The 25,595-nt window shown below is 45.5% G+C and overlaps 1 protein-coding gene across 1 annotated transcript in view; it reads left to right on the top strand.

Moving 5' to 3' along the window:
• The first annotated feature begins 692 nt into the window (after window positions 1–692).
• Window positions 693–25,595, top strand: part of SCIN (scinderin) — a 145,578-nt gene continuing 120,675 nt past the window's right edge. Inside the window, exons 1-3 of the mRNA XM_068235087.1 lie at window positions 693–967; window positions 15,777–15,931; window positions 17,333–17,494. Coding sequence (XP_068091188.1) covers window positions 778–967; window positions 15,777–15,931; window positions 17,333–17,494 — 507 coding nt within the window. The 5' untranslated portion in view covers window positions 693–777. The remainder of the gene's footprint in view (window positions 968–15,776; window positions 15,932–17,332; window positions 17,495–25,595) is intronic.

Consider the following 25,595-nt stretch of genomic DNA (forward strand, 5'->3'; position numbering starts at 1 on the left):
ATGAGAAGATATCATACAATATTACACTGTTATACAAGCTGTACACTGACTGCTTTACATTGTGTCACAGCGTCACATCTGCAGGGCTGTCCCATGAGAAGATATCATACAATATTTACACTGTAATACAAGCTGTACACTGACTGCTTTACATTGTATCACAGTGTCACATCTGCAGTGCTGTCCCATGAGAAGATATCATACAATATTTACACTGTTATACAAGCTGTACACTGACTGCTTTACATTGTATCACAGTGTCACATCTGCAGTGCTGTTCCATGAGAAGATATCATACAATATTTACACTGTTATACAAGCTGTACACTGACTGCTTTACATTGTATCACAGTGTCACATCTGCAGTGTTGTCCCATGAGAAGATATCATACAATATTTACACTGGTATACAAGCTGTACACTGCCTTACATTGTATCACAGCATCACATCTGCAGTGTTGTCCCATGAGACGATACAATAGACTATTTACAAATATGAGAGGTGTGCTGACTTAGGTGAGATGCAGTATGCTGTTTGTGAGCTCTGAGTACAGCCGTCTGCAGTTTGTTAGTTATGAATACAGCTGTGTGTAGCTGAGGTCTAATCCAGCAGCAGGGCAGGGACTGCTGCACACACCTCCAGCCCTCCCCTTTCCTGCCCTGACTACTATATAACTACAGTATTGTGCAGCAATCGCTGCTGGATCTGTCACTTCTATATAACTACAGTACTGTGCAGCAATCGCTGGATCTGTAACCCCCGTGGACACTTCAGCCATGGTGCACCACAAGGAGTTCGATCAGGCCGGCCAGAAATCCGGTCTGCAGATATGGAGGATAGAGAAGATGGATTTGGCACCGGTACCCCCCAATCTGTACGGTAACTTCTACGTGGGGGACGCCTACCTCATCCTAAACACCATCGTCCGCAACAGCAGCAAGTTCTACGACCTGCACTACTGGCTGGGTGAGTGGAGCGCAGTGTGCGCAGCGCTGGTGACATGGGTGTCATAGTCTGTCTGTACTCAGTGCCTGTCAGCTGTACACCCCAAGGTGTGGCGAGCGGCGTGTCCGTACTGGAGGCGTATATAACCTGCTCAGCCACGAGCCTCTCTTACTAATATCCCTATAGAGCCATCGTCTGCTGTGCTGCTGTGCAGAGTGCAATACAGACACACATACATACAGTACACAGCAAATGCAGAGTACAACAGCTGCATGCAACTGTAGCAAGACAGACACGCTTATTATAAGACAAGGAGAAGAGTACCTTTCAGCAGGCAGTGCAACTTCTGCAGGTGTCGTACGGTGAAGGTGATTCTACAGGTGCCCATTATTGATACAATCTTGGTTGTACAATCTTACCACTTTTTTGGATTACAAACACATATACATACATAGCAAATGCAAATGATACTGTGCGGGGGATCGCGGAAGGTGAGTTGTAACTACGCTACTCCAGGCACCTACCTATCTAACCTATACTAGGGGCACCTACCTATGAAACCTATACTGGGGGCACCTACCTATGTAACCTATACGGGGGGCAGCTACCTATCTAACCTATACTGGGGGCACCTACCTATCTAACCTATACTGGGGGAACCTACCTATGTAACCTATACTGAGGGACACCTACCTATCTAACCTATACTAGGGGCAGCTACCTATCTAACCTATACTGGGGGCACCTATCTATCTAACCTATACTAAGGGCATCTAACCTATACTGGGGGAACCTACCTATCTAACCAATACTGGGGGACAGCTACCTATCTAACCTATACTGGGGGACAGCTACCTATCTAACCTATACTAGGGGCACCTACCTATCTAACCTATACTGGGGGACACCTACCTATCTAACCTATACTGAGGGACAGCTACCTATCTAACCTATACTAGGGGCACCTACCTATCTAACCTATACTGGGTGCACCTACCTATCTAACCTATACTAGGGGCAGCTACCTATCTAACCTATACTGGGGGCACCTATCTATCTAACCTATACTAAGGGCATCTAACCTATACTGGGGGAACCTACCTATCTAACCAATACTGGGGGACAGCTACCTATCTAACCTATACTGGGGGACAGCTACCTATCTAACCTATACTAGGGGCACCTAACCTATACTGGGGGAACCTACCTATCTAACCAATACTGGGGGACAGCTACCTATCTAACCTATACTAGGGGCACCTACCTATCTAACCTATACTGGGGGACACCTACCTATCTAACCTATACTGGGGGACAGCTACCTATCTAACCTATACTAGGGGCACCTACCTATCTAACCTATACTGGGGGACACCTACCTATCTAACCTATACTGGGGACACCTACCTATCTAACCTATACTGAGGGAACCTACCTATCTAACCTATACTGGGGGACACCTACCTATCTAACTTATACTGGGGACACTCATCTATCTAACTTATACTGGGGGGCACCTACCTAATCTAACCTATACTGCGGGCACCTACCTATCTAACCTATACTGGGGGGCACCTACCCATCTAACCTATACTGCGGGCACCTACCTATCTAACCTATACTGGGGGGCAGCTACCTATCTAACCTATACTGGGGGGCATCTACCTATCTAACCTATACTAGGGGCACCTACCTATCTAACCTATACTAGGGGCACCTACCTATCTAACCTATACTGGGGACAGCTACCTATCTAACCTATACTGGGGGCACCTAACTATCTAACCTATACTAGGGGCACCTACCTATCTAACCTATAATAGGGGCACCTACCTATCTAACCTATACTGGGGGCACCTACCTATCTAACCTATACTGGGGACACCTACCTATCTAACCTATACTGGGGGCACATACCTATCTAACCTATACTAGGGACACCTACCTATCTAACCTATACCAGGGGCACCTACCTATCTAACCTATACTGGGGGACAGCTACCTATCTAAACTATACTGGGGGCACCTACCTATCTAACCTATACTGGGGGGCAGCTACCTATCTAACATATACTGGGGGGCAGCTACCTAATCTAACCTATACTGGGGGCACCTACCTATCTAACCTATACTAGAGGCACCTACCTATCTAACCTATACTGGGGGACAGCTACCTTTCTAACCTATACGGGGGGCACCTACCTATCTAACCTATACTAGGGGCACCTACCTATCTAACCTATACTGGGGGACAGCTACCTAACTAACCTATACTGGGGGCACCCACCTATCTAACCTATACTAGGGGCACCTACCTATCTAACTTATACGGGGGGCACCTACCTATGTAACCTATACTGGGAAACCTACCTATCTTACCTATACTGGAGGCACCTACTTATCTAACCTATACTGGGGGCACCCACCTATCTAACCTATACTAGGGGCACCTACCTATCTAACTTATACGGGGGGCACCTACCTATGTAACCTATACTGGGAAACCTACCTATCTAACCTATTCGGGGGCAAGCAACCTATGTAACCTATACTGGGGGCACCTACCTATCTTACCTATACTGGAGGCACCTACTTATCTAACCTATACTGCGGGCACCTACCTATCTAACCTATACTGGGGAACCTACCTATCTAACCTATACGGGGGCACCTACCTATCTAACCTATATGGGGGGCACTTACCTATCTAACCTATACAAGGGCACCTACCTATCTAACTTATACGGGGGGCACCTACCTATGTAACCTATACTGGGAAACCTTCCTATCTAACCTATTCGGGGGGCAAGCAACCTATGTAACCTATACTGCGGGCACCTACCTATCTAACCTATACTGGGGAACCTACCTATCTAACCTATACGGGGGCACCTACCTATCTAACCTATATGGGGGGCACTTACCTATCTAACCTATACAAGGGCACCTACCTATCTAACCTATAGGTACATGTGATACGTTGTTACATTCGATAGATGCGTTCAATAAATTATTTCCGACATGTCTGATATTACTTTTGATCGTTTTACCGCTCGATTTCTCATGGATGTGAATGGAAATTGATAAGAAAAGATGAGACTTGAGCGGAACAACGAATCGAAAATCGGTCGAACTGCCGAATGCACCGAAAAAACGTATCATGTGTACCTAGCATAAGATTCTTTTGTCTTTGGATATTGATCTCAATAGGTTCCGGTATGACAAGAGTGTCAAACGTTTTTTTTTTTTTTTAACAAAGTCTAGATCAGTTGGCTCAAAAACTATTCTTTTTATCACAGTCTTACCAGAGGGCTTTTGGAATGTGGGAGGAAACCAGAGTGCCTGGAGGAAACCCATGCAGACACGGGGAGAATGTACTCAACCCCATGCAGATAGTGCCCAGGCTGAAAAGAGAACTGGGGTCTCCGGTTGACAGCGTGAGAGGGTCAAAAAGAGCGATCTATGAGTGTGAGCGATCTATGGGTGGATCTACGAAGAAGAGACAGATCTCTCTCTGATCGAATCTGATAAGAGAGAGATCTGTTGGCTGCCCACACACCACAGGCCGATTCCCGATCAGTTTCAGCGTGAAATCGCTCATTAATTGGCCTTGTGATGCAGCATCCATCGCTGCCCCCCAAAATATTTAGGTGCCTCCCAGTGGTGCCTGTGCCCTCAAATCTCTCACCTGTGCAGCTGCTCCTGTTTTCCCATTCGAGCGCCACGTGGCTGCTGTGCATAGCACTGTGATGTCACACGCACCAGTGCAATCTGTGGTAGCCACGTGGGGATGGAATGGGAAGAGACAGAAGCAGCTGGACACTCGCGCAGCACCTGGTACAGCTGTGATTTGAATGCACAGGCATTGGGCTTGTCCCGGTATCGCAAGCCAATGCCACCACGCACCTGATCACCCACGTTGGCCTGAGCCGCCCGCAGCTGCCAATCTTCTCAGCGGTCTTTGTATCTGCTTCACCCCCTTGTGCTCTAAGGGCCCGTTCACACTGAGGGCGTTTTTGCCCTTTTTCTTTAAGCGCGGGCGATTTTCAACATCACCCTAAAAGCGCTTGTGCCATGATTCCCTATGACGGAGTTCTCATCTGAGCGGCTTGTTTCCGATCCGCTCAGATAAGCGCTACACGGGCCATTTTTGAGGCGTCAATGGCAGCTATAGGAAAACGCCAAACGCACACAAAATCGCTTTGTGCAGCGATTGTGTTTGTGCTTTTAAGAATAAATACATTGTATTTATTCTTTTCCGGGTCAAAGATTTCACTTCCTGACTTGCGTCAGGGAGTGAATTAAAAAATGCTCGGGCAAAGTGCTTGGGCCTCTTTCACATTAGACAACGCGTGCAGGAGCCGGTTCATGCACGCTTTGGTAGCCTGCGGCGTGCCGTCGGTAATCTGCGGTGCGACGCTGTGTACCGGCGGTAGTAATAAATTAACCCAACGGGGAAACGCCAATTCCCAACGTTAAAATGCTCCCGGGTGCGTCGTACCGCAACGCTTCGAAACGCGGCGTCGGGTGTGAAAGGTAAAATGAAAGTCTATGGACTTTCATTTTAACTTGGTCAACGCAAAGTTTTAGGAAAGGGGCTCTGGTGTGAAAGAGTCCTTAGAAAAGTGCTTTTAATCAAAACGCATCACCCACCCAAGCGCCGGGAAAGGGAAAAAAATTGCCTCAAAAAAAGCCAAAAGCGAACGCTAACGTGATTGGAACGCAATGTGAATGAGGCTTTAATGGCATGACTGCCTGCACAGACTGCGTTAACTCCTCCAGATATGCTGCCTCTTTGTCCGAAGTTGTTTGATGAGCACGTTCGGCTGCTCTGCTCGCTGAGCTGTCAGGGGGGTATATTTAGCTCGGGGTCCGGAGATGAGCACTAACAAAACCGATGGCAAACAGAGCGAAGGCTGCAGAAAACGAGAAGTTCTTTTTCTCACCATAGAAGGATTCGTGTGGCACCAATGACATCCTCTGTGAACAAAAGGGATACCTCAAGAGCCTGCGCTGCAACAGGAGAATGAGATAAATCTTCTAAAGCGGGCCAGAACTCAGAACTTCCTCTCTGCTCTAAAAGAAAAGCATTTCTTTGTTACAGCTAAAAAAACGCTAAAATAAATGTGCATGCTTTCATGGAAACTGCTGTTTAGCCTAATTCCCCTTTCTTCTGTGCCTAATCACAAGTTGTTATTTGATCTCTCAGCTGTGTCAGCGTGCTGCCTTGGCAGAGCAGCTGATTTGTAAACACAGGATGTTAACCCTATATCTGCTTCCATGAAAGCAGGAAGTAGACACACTGCAGTTTTATTGCAGGATTTGTATCAGCTGTAACAAAGAAATGTTTTTCTGTAAAGGTTATTATGCTGTTGCTTATCTTTCAGAGCAGAGAGGAAATTTTGAGTTCAGATCCGCTTTAAATATTCCGCATTGCTAATGAATGTAGGTTTAATAGCCTATGCATTCAAATGGAGGGAAAGCTGGACTGAACGGTAATGTTCTTGCTCCAGCCTGATCCGGCCTGTTTTCTGGGTGATGACATCATATTTTTATAGCGAGCGTGTTAATGTTTTATGAGGCCGTGTTGTATTAATATCCGCTGGTAGGAGAGCGTTTCGCGAGTGGTGCTGTGGAAACCGCCCAGCGTCTCCGGGCAGAGATCCTCCTCCGCTGTTTCTGGACGTATCGGAGCGGCTCTGCAGGAAATACTTCCGTCAGCGATCTGCGCGGCGATCGATCGCTGATGCTGGACGGTGCATTATAAGTGACGGATTTACAGTCCATTAAGGGCGGCAGTTTTATTCTGCGTCAGGAAACAGATTAGCACATGGCTGCAGATATAATGCATTAAGCAGAATTTATGGCCCTTTCACCATCTGCATCATCTCTAAACAGACAGAAAACCACTCAGCGCTTATACCCTGACATCCTCTGTGCTGCTGGAGTACCTATAAATATCAATGTGGAAACAGTTGTACAATACATTGTGTATACAATCATATAGGGATAAGCACACACTGCAGCTAGTTTACTATCAGTACAGGCACACAGTAATGGCTTATACTGTACCTACTGGAGGTAGCAGAGATCAGCACACACTACAGCTACTTTACTATCAGTACAGGCACAGAGTAACAGCTTATACTGTACATACTGGAGGTAGCAGAGATCAGCACACGCTGCAGCTAGTTTACTATCAGTACAGGCACAGAGTTACAGCTTATAATGTACATACTGGAGGTAGCAGAGATCAGTACACGCTGCAGCTAGTTTACTATCAGTACATGCACAGAGTAACAGCTCATACTGTACATACTGTATGCAGCAGAGATCAGCACACACTGCAGCTAGATTACTATCAGTACAGGCACAGAGTAACAGCTTATACTGTACATACCGGAGGTAGCAGAGATCAGCACACGCTGCAGCTAGTTTACTATCAGTACAGGCACAGAGTTACAGCTTATAATGTACATACTGGAGGTAGCAGAGATCAGCACATGCTGCAGCTAGTGTACTATCAGTACATGCACAGAGTAACAGCTTATACTGTACATACTGGAGGTAGCAGAGATCAGCACATGCTGCAGCTAGTTTGCTATCAGTACATGCACACAGTAACAGCTTATACTGTACACACTGGAGGTAGCAGAGATCAGCACACGCTGCAGCTAGTTTACTATCAGTACAGGCACAGAGTAACAGCTTATACTGTACATACTGGAGGTAGCAGAGATCAGCACAAGCTGCAGCTAGCTTACTATCAGTACAGGCACAGAGTAACAGCTTATACTGTACATACTGGAGGTAGCAGAGATCAGCACATGCTGCAGCTAGTGTACTATCAGTACAGGCACAGAGTAACAGCTTATACTGTACATACTGGGGGTAGCAGAGATCAGCACATGCTGCAGCTAGTTTTCTATCAGTACAGGCACAGAGTAGCAGCTTATACTACACATACTGGGGGTAGCAGAGATCAGCGCATGCTGCAGCTAGTTTACTATCAGTACAGGCACAGAGTAACAGCTTATAATGTACATACTGGAGGTAGCAGAGATCAGCACACGCTGCAGCTAGTTTACTATCAGTACCTGCACAAAGTAACAGCTTATGCTGTACATACTGGATGCAGCAGAGATCAGCACATGCTGCAGCTAGCTTACTATCAGTACAGGCACAGAGTAACAGCTTATACTGTACATACTGGAGGTAGCAGAGATCAGCACACGCTGCAGCTAGTTTACTATCAGTACAGGCACAGAGTTACAGTTTATAATGTACATACTGGAGGTAGCAGAGATCAGCACATGCTGCAGCTACTGTACTATCAGTACAGGCACAGAGTTACAGCTTATACTGTACATACTGGAGGTAGCAGAGATCAGTACATGCTGCAGCTAGCTTACTATCAGTACAGGCACAGAGTAACAGCTTATACTGTACATACTGGAGGCAGCAGAGATCAGCACATGCTGCAGCTAGTTTACTATCAGTACAGGCACACAGTAACAGCTTATACTGTACATACAGGAGGTAGCAGAGATCAGCACACGCTGCAGCTAGTTTTCTATCAGTACAGGCACAGAGTAGCAGCTTATACTGTACATACTGGGGGTAGCAGAGATCAGCGCATGCTGCAGCTAGTTTACTATCAGTACAGGCACAGAGTAACAGCTTATACTGTACATACTAGAGGTAGCAGAGATCAGCACACACTGCAGCTAGTTTACTATCAGTACCTGCACAAAGTAACAGCTTATGCTGTACATACTGGAGGCAGCAGAGATCAGCACACGCTGCAGCTAATTTACTATCAGCACACGCTGCAGCTAGTTTACTATCAGTACAGGCACAGAGTAACTGCTTATACTGTACAAACTGGAGGTAGCAGAGATCAGCACACACATTGCAAATACTTTAAGTATTTGTTCAATTTAAAAGATATATACATATTTGCTTCACAAATATATCTTCTTTGGGTGTGAAGGCAGAGAAAGGGTCACGTTGATAAATATTGCCTTTGGCCCACTCTGACATATCTGCTGACTCAAGATTGTCTTTTGTTTAATGCCACTGTGTTTGTGTGTCAGAAGTCAAAGCTATTAGCAGGTGCTTTGCTGTCATTCAGATAATAGTAAGTTTGCTGGGCAGCAGAGTTGGGGTCACGTGACACAGATTCCTGCAGTCTGAGTCACATGATATTTCCAGGGAAATGTATTTCCAACTTAAGAACAGTGGAAATGTTTATCTCTGGAAATGCTGCTGGCTTTTATCTTTCTGTAACTCGTTTCTATACAAGGCCAAGGCCTAATCTGAGTGGAATGCAAAGTATATCTGTTTCTGACACTGCTACTTATTTACCTGGCTGTCGTGCTGATCCTCTGCCTTTTTAGGATTTCCAAAGCACTGACTCAGATCCAGTATGCAGAGGAGTTGGTCTGACTGCCCTGGCTGCATGCTGTACTCGTTCTTAGTCTGAGGCTTAGGGCTGGTTCACACGGGCGTCTGCTGAGCTTTTGCTTGGCATTGCATTCAAACGCCAGCGTTTAAAAGCTAGCTTTTGAAAGCTTTTGAAAAGCGTTCAAGGCTAGCAGTTCTGGTCTCTCCTATTGTTTCCTCGCGTTTACTGCCTCTGAAAGCAACATGTTGCTTTTGAGACTAGACGCAACGCTGGGATCTACTGCCAGGCTTTCATGAAAGCCTGCAAAAGCCAGCTCTAAACGCTCCCATTCACTTGCATGGGATGGCAGTAGATCCCAAAAAACGCTGCGTCTGAAACGCTGCGTTAAACGCCACAAAAACGCCCGTCTGAACCAGCCCTTACACACTTTAAAGACAGGAGTGTCACTAGGGCGAATGATTTGGGTCACCTTTAGCAGCCATGCCTGGGTCTCTCCCAGGGGGCTAAGTTGCAACATGTCAGGATCTGCTATTTGCGGGCAAACTGGAGGCAGCCACGGTCCCCGACGCACTGACGGTGTCTATAATGACAGGCCGGGGTGATGGCAGTGATATATGCTTCAGCCACTTCCTTCCAGTCTAGCCTGGTGTGCAGAAGATTCACCGGTGGAGACGAGGACCTCAGGCTGCAGCTCACGGGAGAGTCACAAGGTGAGTATAGCCTCTTTATTGTTATTTATAGAGGCTCCACTAAACACCAATGATTTCAGCTGCACATTGCCTAATTATGTTTGGAGTGTAGTGTTTAGGGGTACATGCTGCCTACATACATCATTTTGGAGCATATGGAGCCTAATTATGTTGTTTGGGGGAAGACTCGCTGACTTCTTATGTTATTTGCTGGGACATGCTGCCAAACGATGTTTTTAGGAAATACTCTGCCTAATTATGTTGCTCAGGTGATATGCTGCCAAATTATGTTATTTGGGGGTATACGCTGCCTACGTTATTTTAGGAGATATGCAGTAGAGTGTTGTACTTTGTTAGCCATAAGAAAAGGCAAGAAGTTTTGAATCAGGATAATACCATTTATTGGCTAACTTAAAAGAATAAGAGTAAGCTTTCAGCTGTGCGGCCTTCATCAGACTCAATCCGGTTTGCTTACAAGCTGTAGGAACAGCTATATTGTTTGCAGGGCCGGATTTGTACTCTTCACCGCCCAAGGCCATTGTCAGCAGCTGCCCCCCTTCAGTATAGATAGCCAGATGACCCCTCCAGTATAGGTAGTCCGTTGACCCTTCACTCGAGTATAGGCAGCCAGATGACCCCCTTCCCCCCAGTGTAGGTAGCCTGATAACCGCTCCCCCTTCACTCTAGTATAAGAAGCCAGGTGACCCTCCCTCCTTCCGCATAGATAGCCTGATGACCCTCCTCTCTCCAGTATAGGTAGCCAAGAGACTCTCCCGCCCCTCCTGTATAGCCTGCTGCCCACCCACCCTTGATCCTGTGGTGCCCTAGGCCATGACCTATACAGCCTTGGCTTAAATCCGGCTCTAATCGTTTGGGGGACATGCTGCCCAATCGTTATTTAATTATCACGTAAGATTGTGGGAAACAGTTCAAATACTTTATTATATCTTTTATGAATGCTTGTAGTTAGGACCTATTTTTTTTCTCTCCAAGGAGAGGGCACATTGTCCAGACTGTTGCTGAGTGGGGGGTAGAGGATTGCCACTGACTCGACTCACACCCCAGTTCATACATCATTTATTAATTTCCTCTCCAGAGGTAGCGTGGATTTTGGGAGATTTAGCGACACCCCTGCCTGAAGCCAGGAGATTAGCATGACAGGATTATCGTGTATTTTTAGACGGTGACAGGGACGTCACGTGGAGATCAGGTAGAAGCAGGTAGTTTTGTAGCGCATTGCTGATACGATCTGGCGTTGTGTCCCCAAACTAATTGGAACTTAATAAATAACACTCCACCCATCTGCCCGGAAATGCAAATAGACAAGGGCACAAGCTACATGGGTGTCGCCAAATCAAACCCTAAACAACAATATTAACCCTTTGCATTGCAGAATCCACACGCAGACCCACCTTTAACAAGGTGTTAAGATGTGTACACACCTCCAATTTTGATTGGCCAATCAATGACCAATTTTACCTCCTCTATGTAGTAAGAAGGCCAAGAGACTGAATGCGATGAACAGATTGTGCAGGAAAGCTCTTATACAACATGGAAGTGGTAAAATGAGCCAGTCATTGGGCAATTAAAATTGGATGTGTGTGATGTGTGCAATAATGACATAAAAACGTGGGATGTAAGTTTATTGGAACACAATGGTTTGATCTGGTTGTGGTGTTGCAATGTGATGCGGGGGGGGGGGGGGGGGGGGCATAACACCGCAACGCTCTGGCCAGGTATAATCACTAGGGGGATTAGCAGGTGATTCCCGCTAATCGCCGCAGTGCTAGTGCTTTTTAAAGCGCTAGGGCAATAGACATCTAATGGCAGTGATCTCACTGCCGCGACTGACACCGATCATGGGCGTTTCGCGATTAACAGCAATCGCAAATCATGTTACCTGAAGCATTTTGCTGTAATTCACCAGCGATGGTGGTACAGTGCTTTTACAAGCGCTGATCGCGATCGCCGGGAAACACGGAAATGTATAGTAAATTTTAACCGCGCTTATCGCTACTATGTTGCGCTTTTAAGTGTGACTGGACCCTTAAAGTTCATGGTTTGAAGAGGGACTGTCGTGAAAATCTTAAAATTGAAAACATATACAAATAAGAAGTACATTTCTTCCTGAGTAAAATGAGCCATAAATTACTTTTCTACTATGTTTCTGTCACAGTAAGTAATCTGACAGAACCAACAGATTTTGGACTAGCCCATCTTCTCATGGGGGTTCTCAGGGTTTTCTTTATTTTTAAAAGCCCTTAGTGAATGGCAGTTGCTCCGTCCAACTGCCAAAATAGTGTGCAGTGAGCAGGGAGGCTGGCCAGTATTTTTGTGTTAATCATTTTCAGGGAATGTCTTTTTAAAGAATAAAGGCCATGCTGAGAATCCCCCATGAAGAGATGGACTAGCCCAAAACCTGTCGGTGATGTCAGATTTCTACACCAAGTGACAGCAACATAGGAGAAAAGTAATTTATGTCTCATTTTACTCCGGAAGAAACGTACTTCATATTTGTATGTGTTTTAAATTTTAAGATTTTTGCGAAAGTTCCTCTTTAAGTAAACTTTCAAAACTATAACAGTCAGGGTCTGAATGGAATGTTTTGTTCTGTTGGGAAATCTGATGATTGACAGGCAAACATTACTCCTTTATAGTGTGTCTGTGCAGATTCATTCTCCTCGGTGGTTTCTGTGTAATAGTGTAAGTTCTGGTGACACACTTGTTGTATTGTATAAAGCACGCCGGATTAGTGTGCGAGTAACCGCACACACCTATGAAAATAACGTTTTCTTAGGAAAGTGGAACAGTAGATGATTGGTCAATGTGATTGCACATTTTACAAACCGAAATTGAAGAAGTGAGTATTTCTTCAGCGGTGCTTTTTGTTTTCCGGATTAGCTGTTTTACACCACTTCTTATTTTCACATCATTATGGCCTAAGATTTCATTAAGAACCCCCACACACACACCCATGCCGCAATTTGCAGATTGTGGATAAGGCTGAAGAGTCAGCAACGAATTGATCAATAGCTAGTGGGTTTCATTTGCTAGCGTTTCCTGGATCAAAAGAATTTCCTGTTTATCTCTAGATACAGCACAAGCCAGTAGCGTAGCTAAGGAGCTGTGGGCCCCGATGCAAGCTCTACATTGGGGCCCCCAAGCACGCTATACATAACAATTGATACGGAGCACCAAAACCTGCCAAGGACAACTACAGTGTCAGAGGTACAAGAACGGGATGGGGAGCAGCTTGTTAATGATTACCAATATCCAAAGTGTCTATAGAAGTGATTATTATGAGCACAGGACCAATAGAGAGATAATACTGCAGTTGAGGGAAGGCCCCTCTGGTCCAAGGGCCCTGATGCGGTCGCAACCTCTGCACTGCACCCCCTATTGCTACGCCCCTGCTCCCCGTGCTGCCCCCCCCCCCCCCCGATTTAAAATGGCCCCTTGGTGCAGTATACTTTAGCAGTCCGTCGCTGGCTCCAAGCTCTGTCTGCATACACGCGCCCTAAGTAATTTGCCAGTGTATACGTGGGCGTGTCTGTGATATCACACATGTGCCCATGTTACCCCAGCAACCACGTGGGAGGCATGTATGCACGGAACCAGCGACTGACAGGTAATACTGCACCGGGCACAAGGGGCATTTTACATTAGGGGGTTCCGTTGCGTTTGTTGCTTGTCCCAATATCACACGCCATTATCGTCGTGGACCTGATCAAGCAAGGTGGGCCTACATCTTGCAACATGTCCGATTGATACATGCGGCCAATCTCGGCCTGAAATTGTTTGCATCGTCGGTCCGGCATGCTCTTGGCAGCTCCGATCCGGTTATAATAATCGATAGTCGATCAGCCACCAAGTCACCTGATGCACGTTCACATTGCACGCGTTCCCGTCCGCATTTCGGGAACGCGTGCGGGAGGCCGACACGCACAACATCAGACAGTGCATAGACTACACTGTCTGATGTTCACACTGCATGCGTTCCGGACCTGTGCGGTCCGGGAACGCATGCTGCACGCGTTCCCTAACAAAACGCGTGGCTGTCCCATTCACTTTCAGTGAATGGGATCAGCCACGCAACGCACAGAGACGCACATGACGTGCGTCCCTGTGCGTTGTGTTCTGAACGTAACGCGCCTGCGTTCTGTGATGTGAACGGGGCCTTAACGTTTCCACACATACAGTATATATAACAAGACCTTAGGACGTGTTACATTGTGGTTATTGCAGCTGATCGTTGAATGCTGCTTTTCTCTTCCTTACAATCTGCTTTGAAAAAGCAGAAAAAGCAATACGTTTTCTTGTGAAAACCCAGCAAATCTTGGACTTTACTTAAAACGTTTAGAAGTTTTTCCCCCACATACCTGCTAAGCAAATAGCAATAAGCAGCTTCTCTCAGGCCGGATCAGTGAATAATGGCGCACAGCGCCTATGCATAAAAAGGGCGCCGCATTAAAAAGATACGCTTATCGCTATTTATCGTTAGTACTGCATAATAATGGCGCACAGGGAAAAAAAAAAACAAATGGCACACACTAACGTTATTTATCAATAGTGGCACACACTAACGTTATTTATCAATAGTGTCGTTCATTTGCGAAACAGTAGACGTTATTGCCCACAGTAACGTTATTTAGCAATAGCCCTACATAAGCCAAACTACAGATGTTATTTAACTGCAAAACAGTGAATGGATTTAATGTAACACTGTCAAGGTTAGGGTTGGGCCCATCAAGGTGGGTCTTAGGGTTAGGCACCACCAGGGGGTGGTTAGGGTTAGGCACCACCAGGGGGGTCTTAGGATTAGGCACCACCAGGGAGGTCTTAGGGTTAGGCACCACCAGGGGGGTGGTTAGGGTTAGGCACCACCAGGGGGGTCTTAGGTTTAGGTACAGACAGGGTTCTGTGTGTTAACGCTAAATAACAATAAGGCTTTAACGTTAAATAACAATAAGGCTTTAACGTTAAATAGCGATAAGCGGCAAACGTATTAGCGGCAACACCGTGCGCCATTATTCGCAGGCGCCATTTTCAGATGGATCCCTCTCAGGCAGAGCCCAGATATTCTTTCCTCTTTAAATAGGACATCTTTGTCCTCAAATGTACGAATCTCCATAGAGATCCTGGGCAGGCAAAGTGAGGGTAAGGATGCCAATAAATTACTCGATTTTCGGCATCGATATCTGGCTGATTCAATCATAATGATTGAATCTGGCAGATATGGATGCTGGCCACCCACTGAATCGTTTTGATGGATTTCCAGTCAAAATTGGTAGAAAGGATCGAAAAGGGGAAATCTTTGTCACAAGGGCTTAATGACCGAAGGACCCAACAGACCCCTGGCAACGCTCCCCCCAAGAGTATGTGCCCCCTTGGGCCTGAGGTGAGAATTGCATGCTCATCTGACACTCCTGGTGTGACTGGTTGTCTTGTTCAATGTCCTGTGTCCTTTGGATTACCGCCACGAGCTCCTGTACCGTGCGTGCTACAGGCTCACGTGGTTAAAATTCATAAAAACCCCAGGCACCAGGCAGAGGATCACATAAGGATCTATCTGATGGATGATCAGGTGGCTGATCGAGGGGTACAGAGGCACCTTACGAGTATCTCCCTATCCAAAACTAAAATGTATTCAAAAACTCAGTCACCATCACGGTATGAAGTATGCCTTGTGCCCATGGTGTGCTCTCTTATCTCACCGCCTGCTATCTCTCTCCAGGGAAGGAATGCAGCCAGGACGAGAGCACCTCGGCCGCCATCTTTACCGTACAGCTGGACGATTTTCTCGGCGGGAAGCCCATCCAGTACCGGGAGCTGCAGGGATACGAATCCAGCGCCTTCGTCGGCTATTTCAAAGGTGGAATCAAGTACCAGGTAAACTGCTGAACCCCAACAGCAACATTTCCAGCTTAAAGGACGCCTGCAGCAAACAGGCCCATAGAACTGTATGAACAGTGAGATGAAATGCAGAATTAGTCTGCAATGCACCTGAGCTCTGTGAACAGGCCCAAAGGCTGATATGCCACACATAAATATTCACTAAAATATTCCACAAAATGTTTCGTGACTCAGGCTGCTTCCTCAAGCATGTACCTGAATTAAACAATGGTGTGAGCCAGAATGAATCCATACTATCAAGCACTGTTACATTGATATTTTGTGATCGGGTATCATTGATATTTTGTGAGCGCCTGTATCTTCAGTAGTGAAAGTACTTACTGTTTATGAAGTTGTTTTTTTTTCAAATTGTTAAATGCAAGAGGATTAGCGTTAGCGACAGTTATTGTCCACAAGCCTGGCTGTCACTTGTGTGTGTGTGTGTGTGTGTGTGTATAAGCCCTGACCCGGAGGCGTTCGGTGCACACACCTGGCTATACACAGGAGACAGAGGTCATTGTCACACATCACACACATAACTTTATGGCGAGCTGTTAAACTGTCACAGGAATGTCTAGTTATAAATCCACAGACCGCATGCAAACTCCAACAGCAAAAATGAGCATACAGTATATAGCAGTTTCTTGGCTAAATATACATTTTGGCTTAGACAAAAATTAATTCTTACCCCAAAAATGACTCCTCCCCTAGTTCTCGGATTAGGTGTATGAGGTCAGCAGGAGAGATGATCTTATCTGCCATCTCTAATTATAAATCACATAGCCCTGACATAGATTTAACATGCACACACACATGCACATGCATCATAGACATCAAGTGCAGCCATATAAATAAACAGAAAAGTTTATAGCAGGGGTCTCCAAACTTTTTTGGTCAAGAGTCGGATCAACATACTACAGACTGCTGGGGGGCCGGAACATACATAAAAAGATGTTGAAAAACATTACATTGAATCTAGGTACTGATTTCCCCCAAGCATGCCTGGAGGAGAACTCCCAGCAGCAGCCATTCAGTCATGCGGCGCCCGAAGAATGTCTTTGGGCACCAGACAGGGAAGCATACCCAGGTGACAACCTGCCGCTCAGTTGGACAGAAGTGTCACCTGATGCAGAATTGGATTTGGAAGCCAGCCAATGACTGCTCGCTGGCTTCTATAGTATGTGGATATGGCTGGTGCCAGCACTGCTATTCTATATGCAGGACTCTGTTATTTAAAGGTGCAGTGGGCCACATCTATAAGTTATACATTTTGTGTTTGGGGGGCCAGTGAAAAGTCTCGGCAGGCCGCATTTGAGGACTACTGGTTTAAATCAATACAACTGCTGATTAATGAAATGAGGATGCTCAGATACTAATCATATGTCCTTTGTTCCCCAGGCTGGGGGCGTGGCCTCTGGCTTCACCCATGTGGTCACCAATGACATGTCCGCCAAGCGTCTCCTGCACATCAAGGGGCGACGGGTGGTCCGGGCTACGGAGGTGCCTCTCAGCTGGTCCAGCTTCAATAGTGGCGACTGCTTCATCGTGGATCTGGGAGCTGTAAGTCACATGAGAACTTTATATTCTAATGTTGTTTTACTTATATATTATGTTCAGTACAAATTGTTGCTTATTTATTGTGGCATTACTGGATCAAAAGCAATACCGCAATGGCATCTGAAGAAAACATGCTAGCACAGATCCATAGCTCCCAACTGTCCCTCTTTCGGAGGGACAGTCCCTTTTTGGAAGCCCTGTTCCTCTTTCCTCCTCATTTGTCCCTCTTTCAGGACTTTGTCCCTCTTTCTATGTAAATATATATATTTCTCTACTAAAAAATGTGTTTGACCGTAAACTTTATTCCCATCCTTTAAATTGATATGTTACTAATTTTAAAATGTTAAAATAAAGGAAAATAAACCAGGAGAGAAAGGACCAGTGTGGTTTGAATTATAAAACAACATATTTTTCTTATGAAATCTTTATCGTATGCGTGACTAGCGGAGTGACGGGAGCGTGTTCAGGGGTGTGGCAGGGGTGTGGCTTAAGTGTCCCTCTTTCTCATCTCAAAAAGTTGGGAGGTATGCAGATCTGTTGTTCCCTTGGTAACATCATGTTGGAGTGATAGGTGAGGAGGGGGGCTGAGGAGAGGAAATACGGTGTAGGATAGGGAAGGGTGGGTAGGGGAGGGTTAGGAGAGGGGGCGTCATGTGACATAAGATAGGTGGGAGAGGAGACATGGTGGAGGAGGAAAGGGAGGGGTGGGTGGGTAGGTTTAAAGGGATTTGAATGGTTCCTATGTGAATGGGCAGCACGGTAGTAGATAGCTCTATCGCCCCAGACAGGGCACTATCTGCAAGGAGTTTGTATGTTCTCCCTATGCTTGTGTGGGTTTCATCTAGACACTGTGGTTTCCTCCCACACCCATATAACTTTAATTGACTTCCCCCTAAAATTTGCCCTAGACTACAATAGACAAATAACTATGATAGGATTAGATTGTGAGCTCCTCTGAGGACAGTCAGTGACATGACTATGTACCCTGTAATGTGCTGCAGGAGATGTCAGTGCTATATAAATACATAATAATAATATGGTAGGACATTACACTATGACTATGGTAGGGATTAGATTGTGAGTTCCTCTGAGGACAGTCAGTGACATGAGTATGTACTCTGTAATGTGCTGCAGAAGATGTCAGTGCTATATAAATACATAATAATAATATGGTAGGACATTAGACTATGACTATGGTAGGATTAGAGTGTGAGCTCCTCTGAGGACAGTCAGTGACATGACTATGTACTCTGTAAAGTGCTGCAGAAGATGTCAGTGCTATATAAATACATAATAATAATATGGTAGGACATTAGACTATGACTATGGTAGGATTAGAGTGTGAGCTCCTCTGCGGACAGTCAGTGACATGACTATGTACTCTGTAATGTGCTGCAGAAGATGTCAGTGCTATATAAATACATAATAATAATAACTTCACGCAATACAGTTTCAGGATATGTGTACACCAGCAGCAGCTGCATTTGATTGGTCCATTCCCAAGGTCCATACATTTGCATAACATTTTCATCAGTGTTGTATTGATTAGCCTCTCATTAGCCATGTGTATCCCCGATGATTTCCGATCAATCGGTCTGACCTTGAACGATCTCTCGCGGGTTTTCTCAGCGCCGGTTTATTACCGTAACGCGATATTTGAATGAGATGTGAGCAGCACAATAAACAATGACAGTAAATGAATAATATTGTCTGAGCCTCTGTGTAAACTGTGAGACAATAGTGGGGATCAGGCCGGCTCCTCATGTTTGGGTTACAGGTGTGGAGAATGCAGGACACGTGAGATTATTACTATTATAAGCTGTATATTTAGATGATATTTGCAGATTAATTTACCAGGAGACCTTATATAATCCTTCTGCAAATGTGAGTGTGACATTGATGTCCCCATACATAAAAAAGCTGACCTGGAGGACGACTGCTTATGATGTCACTGGCTCCCAAGTTACACCCCAGCCCCCCCTTCCCCCCTCACTAAAACCTAATATAAGTTGTGGTAAAAATAGTTTTATTAAGATGTAACAATTATTGAACAGTCTCAAACTTAGTAGTGTAACTATAGCAATCTGGGAGGGCTAGCTCTTTTTCTTCCTCTGCCTTAAAGGGGAACTGAAGTAAGAGGTATACGAAGGCTGCCATATTTATTTCCCTTTACTCAATACCAGTTGCCTGGCAGCCCTGCTGGTCTATTTCTCTGCAGTAGTATCTGAATAACACCAGAAACAAGCATGCAGCTAGTCTTGTCAGATCTGACTTTAAAGTCTGAAACACCTGATCTGTTGCATGCTTGTTCAGGGGCTATGGCTAATATTATTAGAGGCAGAGGATCAGCAGGGCTGCCAGGCAACTGGTATTGATTAAAAGGAAATCAATATGGCAGCCTCCGTACACCTCTTACTTCAGTTCCCCTTTAAAAGAATTAAACATCAGGTATGTAAGTGGCAGTTCCTATCTGAGTCAGGACTGAGTCAGACTACAGTGTGACCGTCACTGATAAGAAAGTACAACCATAAAACACTTTCCTAGCAAAATATGGCTTCTGAGAGCAGGAAAGAGATAAAAAGGTCAATAGTTTATAGATTTTAGCTCTGGCATACTTCAATGAATGTGTCATTGAGCAAAAACAATAAAACAGTAAAAACTTAAAAAGTAGATTTAAATATACAATAAAATTGTGGAATATCCTAAAAAGTACTTTTTACGAGAAGGAGGATAGATACAATTGTTTATTTCATTAGTTTATTTTCACCTCGGGTGTCCTTTAACACTAACAGCATGCAGTCAGAGTAGGAGGTGAAGCCAGAGGAGAACAAACGAAGAAGAGGTCATTATTAGGGAAAAGTAGCTTGTTGTGGTGTGTGAGGAGTCTGACAGTGAGTGAGGAGGGGGAGGCAGAAGAGCAGCGGTATTTCAAGTGACTTGCACAGCAGAAGGGAGGAGGTGGCACTGCTGTCCTGAATGAGGAGGAATGGAGGACGGCCAAATGGCTGAGGGTGAGCAGTTTGTTTGTCACAGCCAGCCAGGCAGTGTGTTATTGTGTTGAGCTGGCTGGCTACGTACCAGGGGCACCTACCTATCTAACCTATACTGTGGGTTACTATATTCGCTACGTATACTGGGGCCAACAATACTGGCTACCTATACTGGAGGCACCTACCTGGTTAACCTATAGTGGAAGTCAACTGTTGCCTACCTATACTGTAGGCAACTATACTTGCCTACCTATACTGCTGGGGGATCCTATAACTGGCTGCCTATACTGCTGGGGGTACCTATACCTGGCTTCCTAAACTGGGGGCACCTATACCTTGCTACCTATACTGGGGGCACCTATACCTGGCTTCCTATACTGGGGGCACCTATACCTGGCTTCCTATACTGGGGGCATCTATGCCTGACTACCTATACTGGGGGCACATATACCTGGCTACCTATACTGGGGGCACCTATACCTGGCTACCTATACTGGGGGCACCTATACCTGGCTACCTATACTGGGGGCTCCTATAACTGGCTACCTATACTGGGGTCACCTATACCTGGCTACCTATACTGGGGACACTTATACCTGGCTACCTATACTGGAGGCACCTATACCTGGCTACCTATACTGGGGGCACTTATACCTGGCTACCTATACAGGGGGCACCGATGCCTGGATACCTATACTGGGGGCATCTATGCCTGACTACCTATACTGGGGGCACATATACCTGGCTACCTATACTGGGGGCACCTATACCTGGCTACCTATACTGGGGGCACCTATACCTGGCTACCTATACCTGGCTACCTATACTGGAGGCACCTATACCTGGCTACCTATACTGGGGGCACCTATACCTGGCTACCTATACTGGGGGTACCTATACCTGGCTACCTATACTGGAGGCACCTATACCTGGCTACCTATACAGGGGGCACCGATGCCTGGATACCTATACTGGGGGCATCTATGCCTGACTACCTATACTGGGGGTACATATACCTGGCTTCCTATACTGGGGGCACCTATACCAGGCTATCTATACTGGGGGCACCTATACCAGGCTACCTATACTGGGGGCACCTATAACTGGCTTCCTATACAGGGGGCATCTATACCTGGCTACATATACTGGGGGCACCTATACCCGGCTACCTATACTGGGGGCACCCATGCCTGGCCACCTACCTACTTATACTGAGGGTGTTTTTTTTTGGTTGCATGGCAGCTATAATGTGCGGTGCAAACTATCAGGTGCTGTAGGAGAATTCCAAAATGGGGGGAGGGGGGGAGTTTCATCCTCACAAGTTTGCCTCAAGCAGCAAAAAGACCAGAACTTGCCCTGGTCCCAAGCAGGGCCGGCCCTAGACTTTTTGCCGCCTGAGGCAAGTTTTGAAAGCTTACACTCTGGAGGGCCACATAAAATGGCAAGGAGTGCCGCATTCGGCCCGTGGGCCTTGAGTTTGACACTTGTGGCCTAGGCTATAAGAAGATTGCTAACATCCTGAAAGTGCCATATAGGTATGGTACTATTTAAAGTGGACCCGAGATGAGAGTGTTATGGGGCTGCCATATTGATTTCCTTTTAAGCAATACCAGTTGCTTGGCTGTCCTGCTGATCCTCTGCCTTTATTGTCCGATCTGACAAGATTAGCTGCATGCTTGTTTCTGGTGTGTGATTCAGACACCACTGCAGCCAAATAGATCATCAGGGCTGCAAGGCAACTGGTATTGTTTAAAAGGAAATAATTATGGCAGCCTCCATAACACTCTCACCTCGGGTTCACTTTAAGCACCATTCCAACACTAGTACTGAACGCCTGCGTCCACCTGTAGACACCCAGATGCTAAGCAATAACCCCAGCGCTGTCAGTCCTCCATAGCAGAGAGATTCCCAGCGGGTTATCGCTTCCTTCTGCCATCGCTGCTGCGGTGATCTGACACAATGACTCCCTCTGCATATCATGCCAGCGATGATCCTCCTATGTAAACAGTGCTGCTGGGCAAACAATTCCATCTGCGCTGTGTTTGTAGATGGGTGTTGTCTGTGTGCTCTCTGCTACTGAACCCTAAAGACAGTCTTTTAACAAACCACAAACTTGTCTCGCACAACCCCCTGCTGCTGCTGCCTTTTATTTCATCTGCCGGCGTTTAATTACCAAGTTCAGCACTTTGCTTACTTCTAATGAGATCATTTAATAAAAAATGGGAGGGAATTACATGATATAATCAGATCTATGGCATGACATTCTTTCCTGAAAATAATCTCCCTCCTTTATCTTCTCATTATATCAGGGTTATAATAATAATCTAATAATATTAATAATAAAAATGAATACCTTACTATTGCTTTGCTTCTATGAGAAATTCAAACTCATCACTAATACACGCTTGGACACATTTGCGGTTTAACTACTTCACATCCGGACCTTGTTTCCCACTTATGGACCAGAGCAGTTTTGACATTTCACCTGTTTCCCTATTTAATCAGCAATAACGGTATCCCTACTTATGACACCTAAATGTAATATACTGTATTTCTTTTTTTTAAGTCAAACTAAGCTTTCATATAAAAAACACATTATTTCTCAGTTTTACCTATTGCAGTTTAAAAGTGCTACTGTAGATAAAAACACATTTTGTTTGGCTATTTGTACCGTTTATCACAAAACTTAGAATATGTTCCTGTCACAATTTACGGTGAGGATATTTGATTCTGAAATATTGCTCCAGTGTGTACTTTTCACTATGAACTGAGAGCATAAAAGCATTTTTAATGGTAAAAATCAATCTTATTGGCTCAGGGAACATATATTCCCTTTCACCAATTAGTGCTGCATCAGGCATTGGCGTGGGGGGATTGAGGTTAGGCGTAGGGTGGGGGGTTAGAGTTAAGCTACATACACACGGGGGACAAATGTCCCCCGTTGCATGTTTACAAGCGACCAGGGAGTGACAGCTCCCTGCCGGCGACAGCTGTCCGCATGTCTCGCCAGAAAGGCAGAGACGCGGCGGAAGCTGTCTGTGAATGGAGCATCCCCCGGCCGGATGCTCCATTCACTTGCATTGTGTTTCCTGTCGCTAGTCCGCATACACACGCGGACTAGCGACAGTTGCGGCGAAGTTGCGGCGACAGCTGTAGCCGGCGATTGAACATGTCAATCGCCTGGCGACAGCTCCGACGGGCGACGGTTCGGGGCACGCGCGTCATACACATGGGCGACCTGTCGCCGCAACACGCGCATGCCACATGGTTGCGGAGACAGCCATACCCCGTGTGTATGAGCCAGCAGGCAAGAGGTAGGAAGTTTGTGCTGGGGGGGAGGAGGGTTAGGCTTAGGCGTCAGGTAGGAAGTTCCCACATGTGCTGCTTCCCTGTAAGTTCAGAGACCGAGACTTCTTTGTTTTTCATATTTCTCAAGTGCTGCCCACCTGCCTCCACTGCAGACGTGTGATATGAGGACAGAACGTGTGATAAATACTGTTTATCCTGCAGGTAGGCTGTTATTTCACTGGCACCATGATAATCGGGTCAGTCGAGGCTCCAGTGTAAACAGGAATTTTCTGCAGTTTGTTAGGAGCAGGTGCAGTGCAGAGAGGAAAGAGGACCTGTCACTCCACTCGATAACGGGATTGATTTTCAAATCACTACTGCACAACACTGATCACGTTATGGATCGGGAGCAGATCGTACATGATGGAAATCATCGGTTCGATCCGTTGATCTAATGGGAAATTGCATGGTGTGTACCTACAATTACAGCAGGAACTAAAACGCTATGACAGAACTGACAGGTTTTGGACTAGTCCGTTTCCTTGTGGGGGAGTCTCAGCATTTCCTTTATTCTTTACAAAAACCCTCTGTGTAAAGTATCCATACAGATGCTAGCCAGCTTCCCTACTCATTTGTACACTATTCTGGTATTTAGTCTGAGAAAGAATCCCCCATGGGGAGATGGACTAGTCCGAAACCTGTCAAATATGTGCGATTTCTACTGTTTACTGTACGCAACAGGAATATAGGCAAAAAGTAATGTATAGTACATTTTACTATAGGACAAACATCCTTCATGTACATGTGTATTTTACAATTTTATAATTTTTCGCAATAGTGATCATTTAGAGATTTAAAGTGGACCTGAACGCTTGTACAGACCAGAAGGAAAACATAAAGAAATGCAGCCTGTATGTATGTAGAGAGTTTAGCCTAATTCCCCCTCATCTGTGACTAATCACAAGCTGTAATTTGATCTCTCCCCTGTGTCACATGACTGCCATGGGAGAGATGGCAGATAATCTCATTTGAAAGCACAGAATGTTAACAAGATGTCTGCTTCCATGAAAGCAGGAAGAAGACACACTGCAGATTAATTTTAGGATTTGTATCAGCTGTAACAAAGACATTTTTTTTGTTTAAAGGTTATTATGCTGGTGCTTATCTTTTAGAGCAGAGAGGCCGTTCTGAGTTCAGGTCCACTTTAAATCCATAGTAAAGCACCATGGCTATTTCTTGCCACATTTAAAGGGGCACTATGGCGAAAAATTTTAACATTTAAAATATGTGCAAACATACAAATAAAAAGTACATTTTTGTTCAGAATAAAATGAGCCATAAATTACTTTTCTCCTATGTTGCTGTCACTTACAGTAGGCAGTAGAAATGTGACAGAAGCGACAGGTTTTGGACTAGTCCATCTCTTCATAGGGGATTCTCAGGGATTTATTTATTTTCAAAAGCACTTAGTGAATGGCAGTTGATCTGTCCAACGGCCAAAAAAACTGTGTAGGAAGCAGGGAAGCTGGCCAGCATCGGTGTTTAAATCCTTTTTAGGGAATATCTTTATAAACAATAAAAGCCTTGCTGAGAATCCCCTATGAGGAGATGGGCTATTCCAAAAACCTGTCACTTCTGTCAGATTTCTACTGCCTACGGTAAGTGACAGCAACATCGGAGAAAAGTAATTTATGGCTCATTTTACTCTGGAAAAAACATACTTTGTACTTTAATTTGTCTATGTTTGCACATATTTTACATTTTTCGCCATAGTGCCCGTTTAGCTGTGTGATGTGTCTTTATTTATTATGTAAGAGTGAACAGAG

This window comes from Hyperolius riggenbachi, chromosome 5, assembly GCF_040937935.1.
Source record: "Hyperolius riggenbachi isolate aHypRig1 chromosome 5, aHypRig1.pri, whole genome shotgun sequence".
Classification (NCBI taxonomy): domain Eukaryota; kingdom Metazoa; phylum Chordata; class Amphibia; order Anura; family Hyperoliidae; genus Hyperolius; species Hyperolius riggenbachi.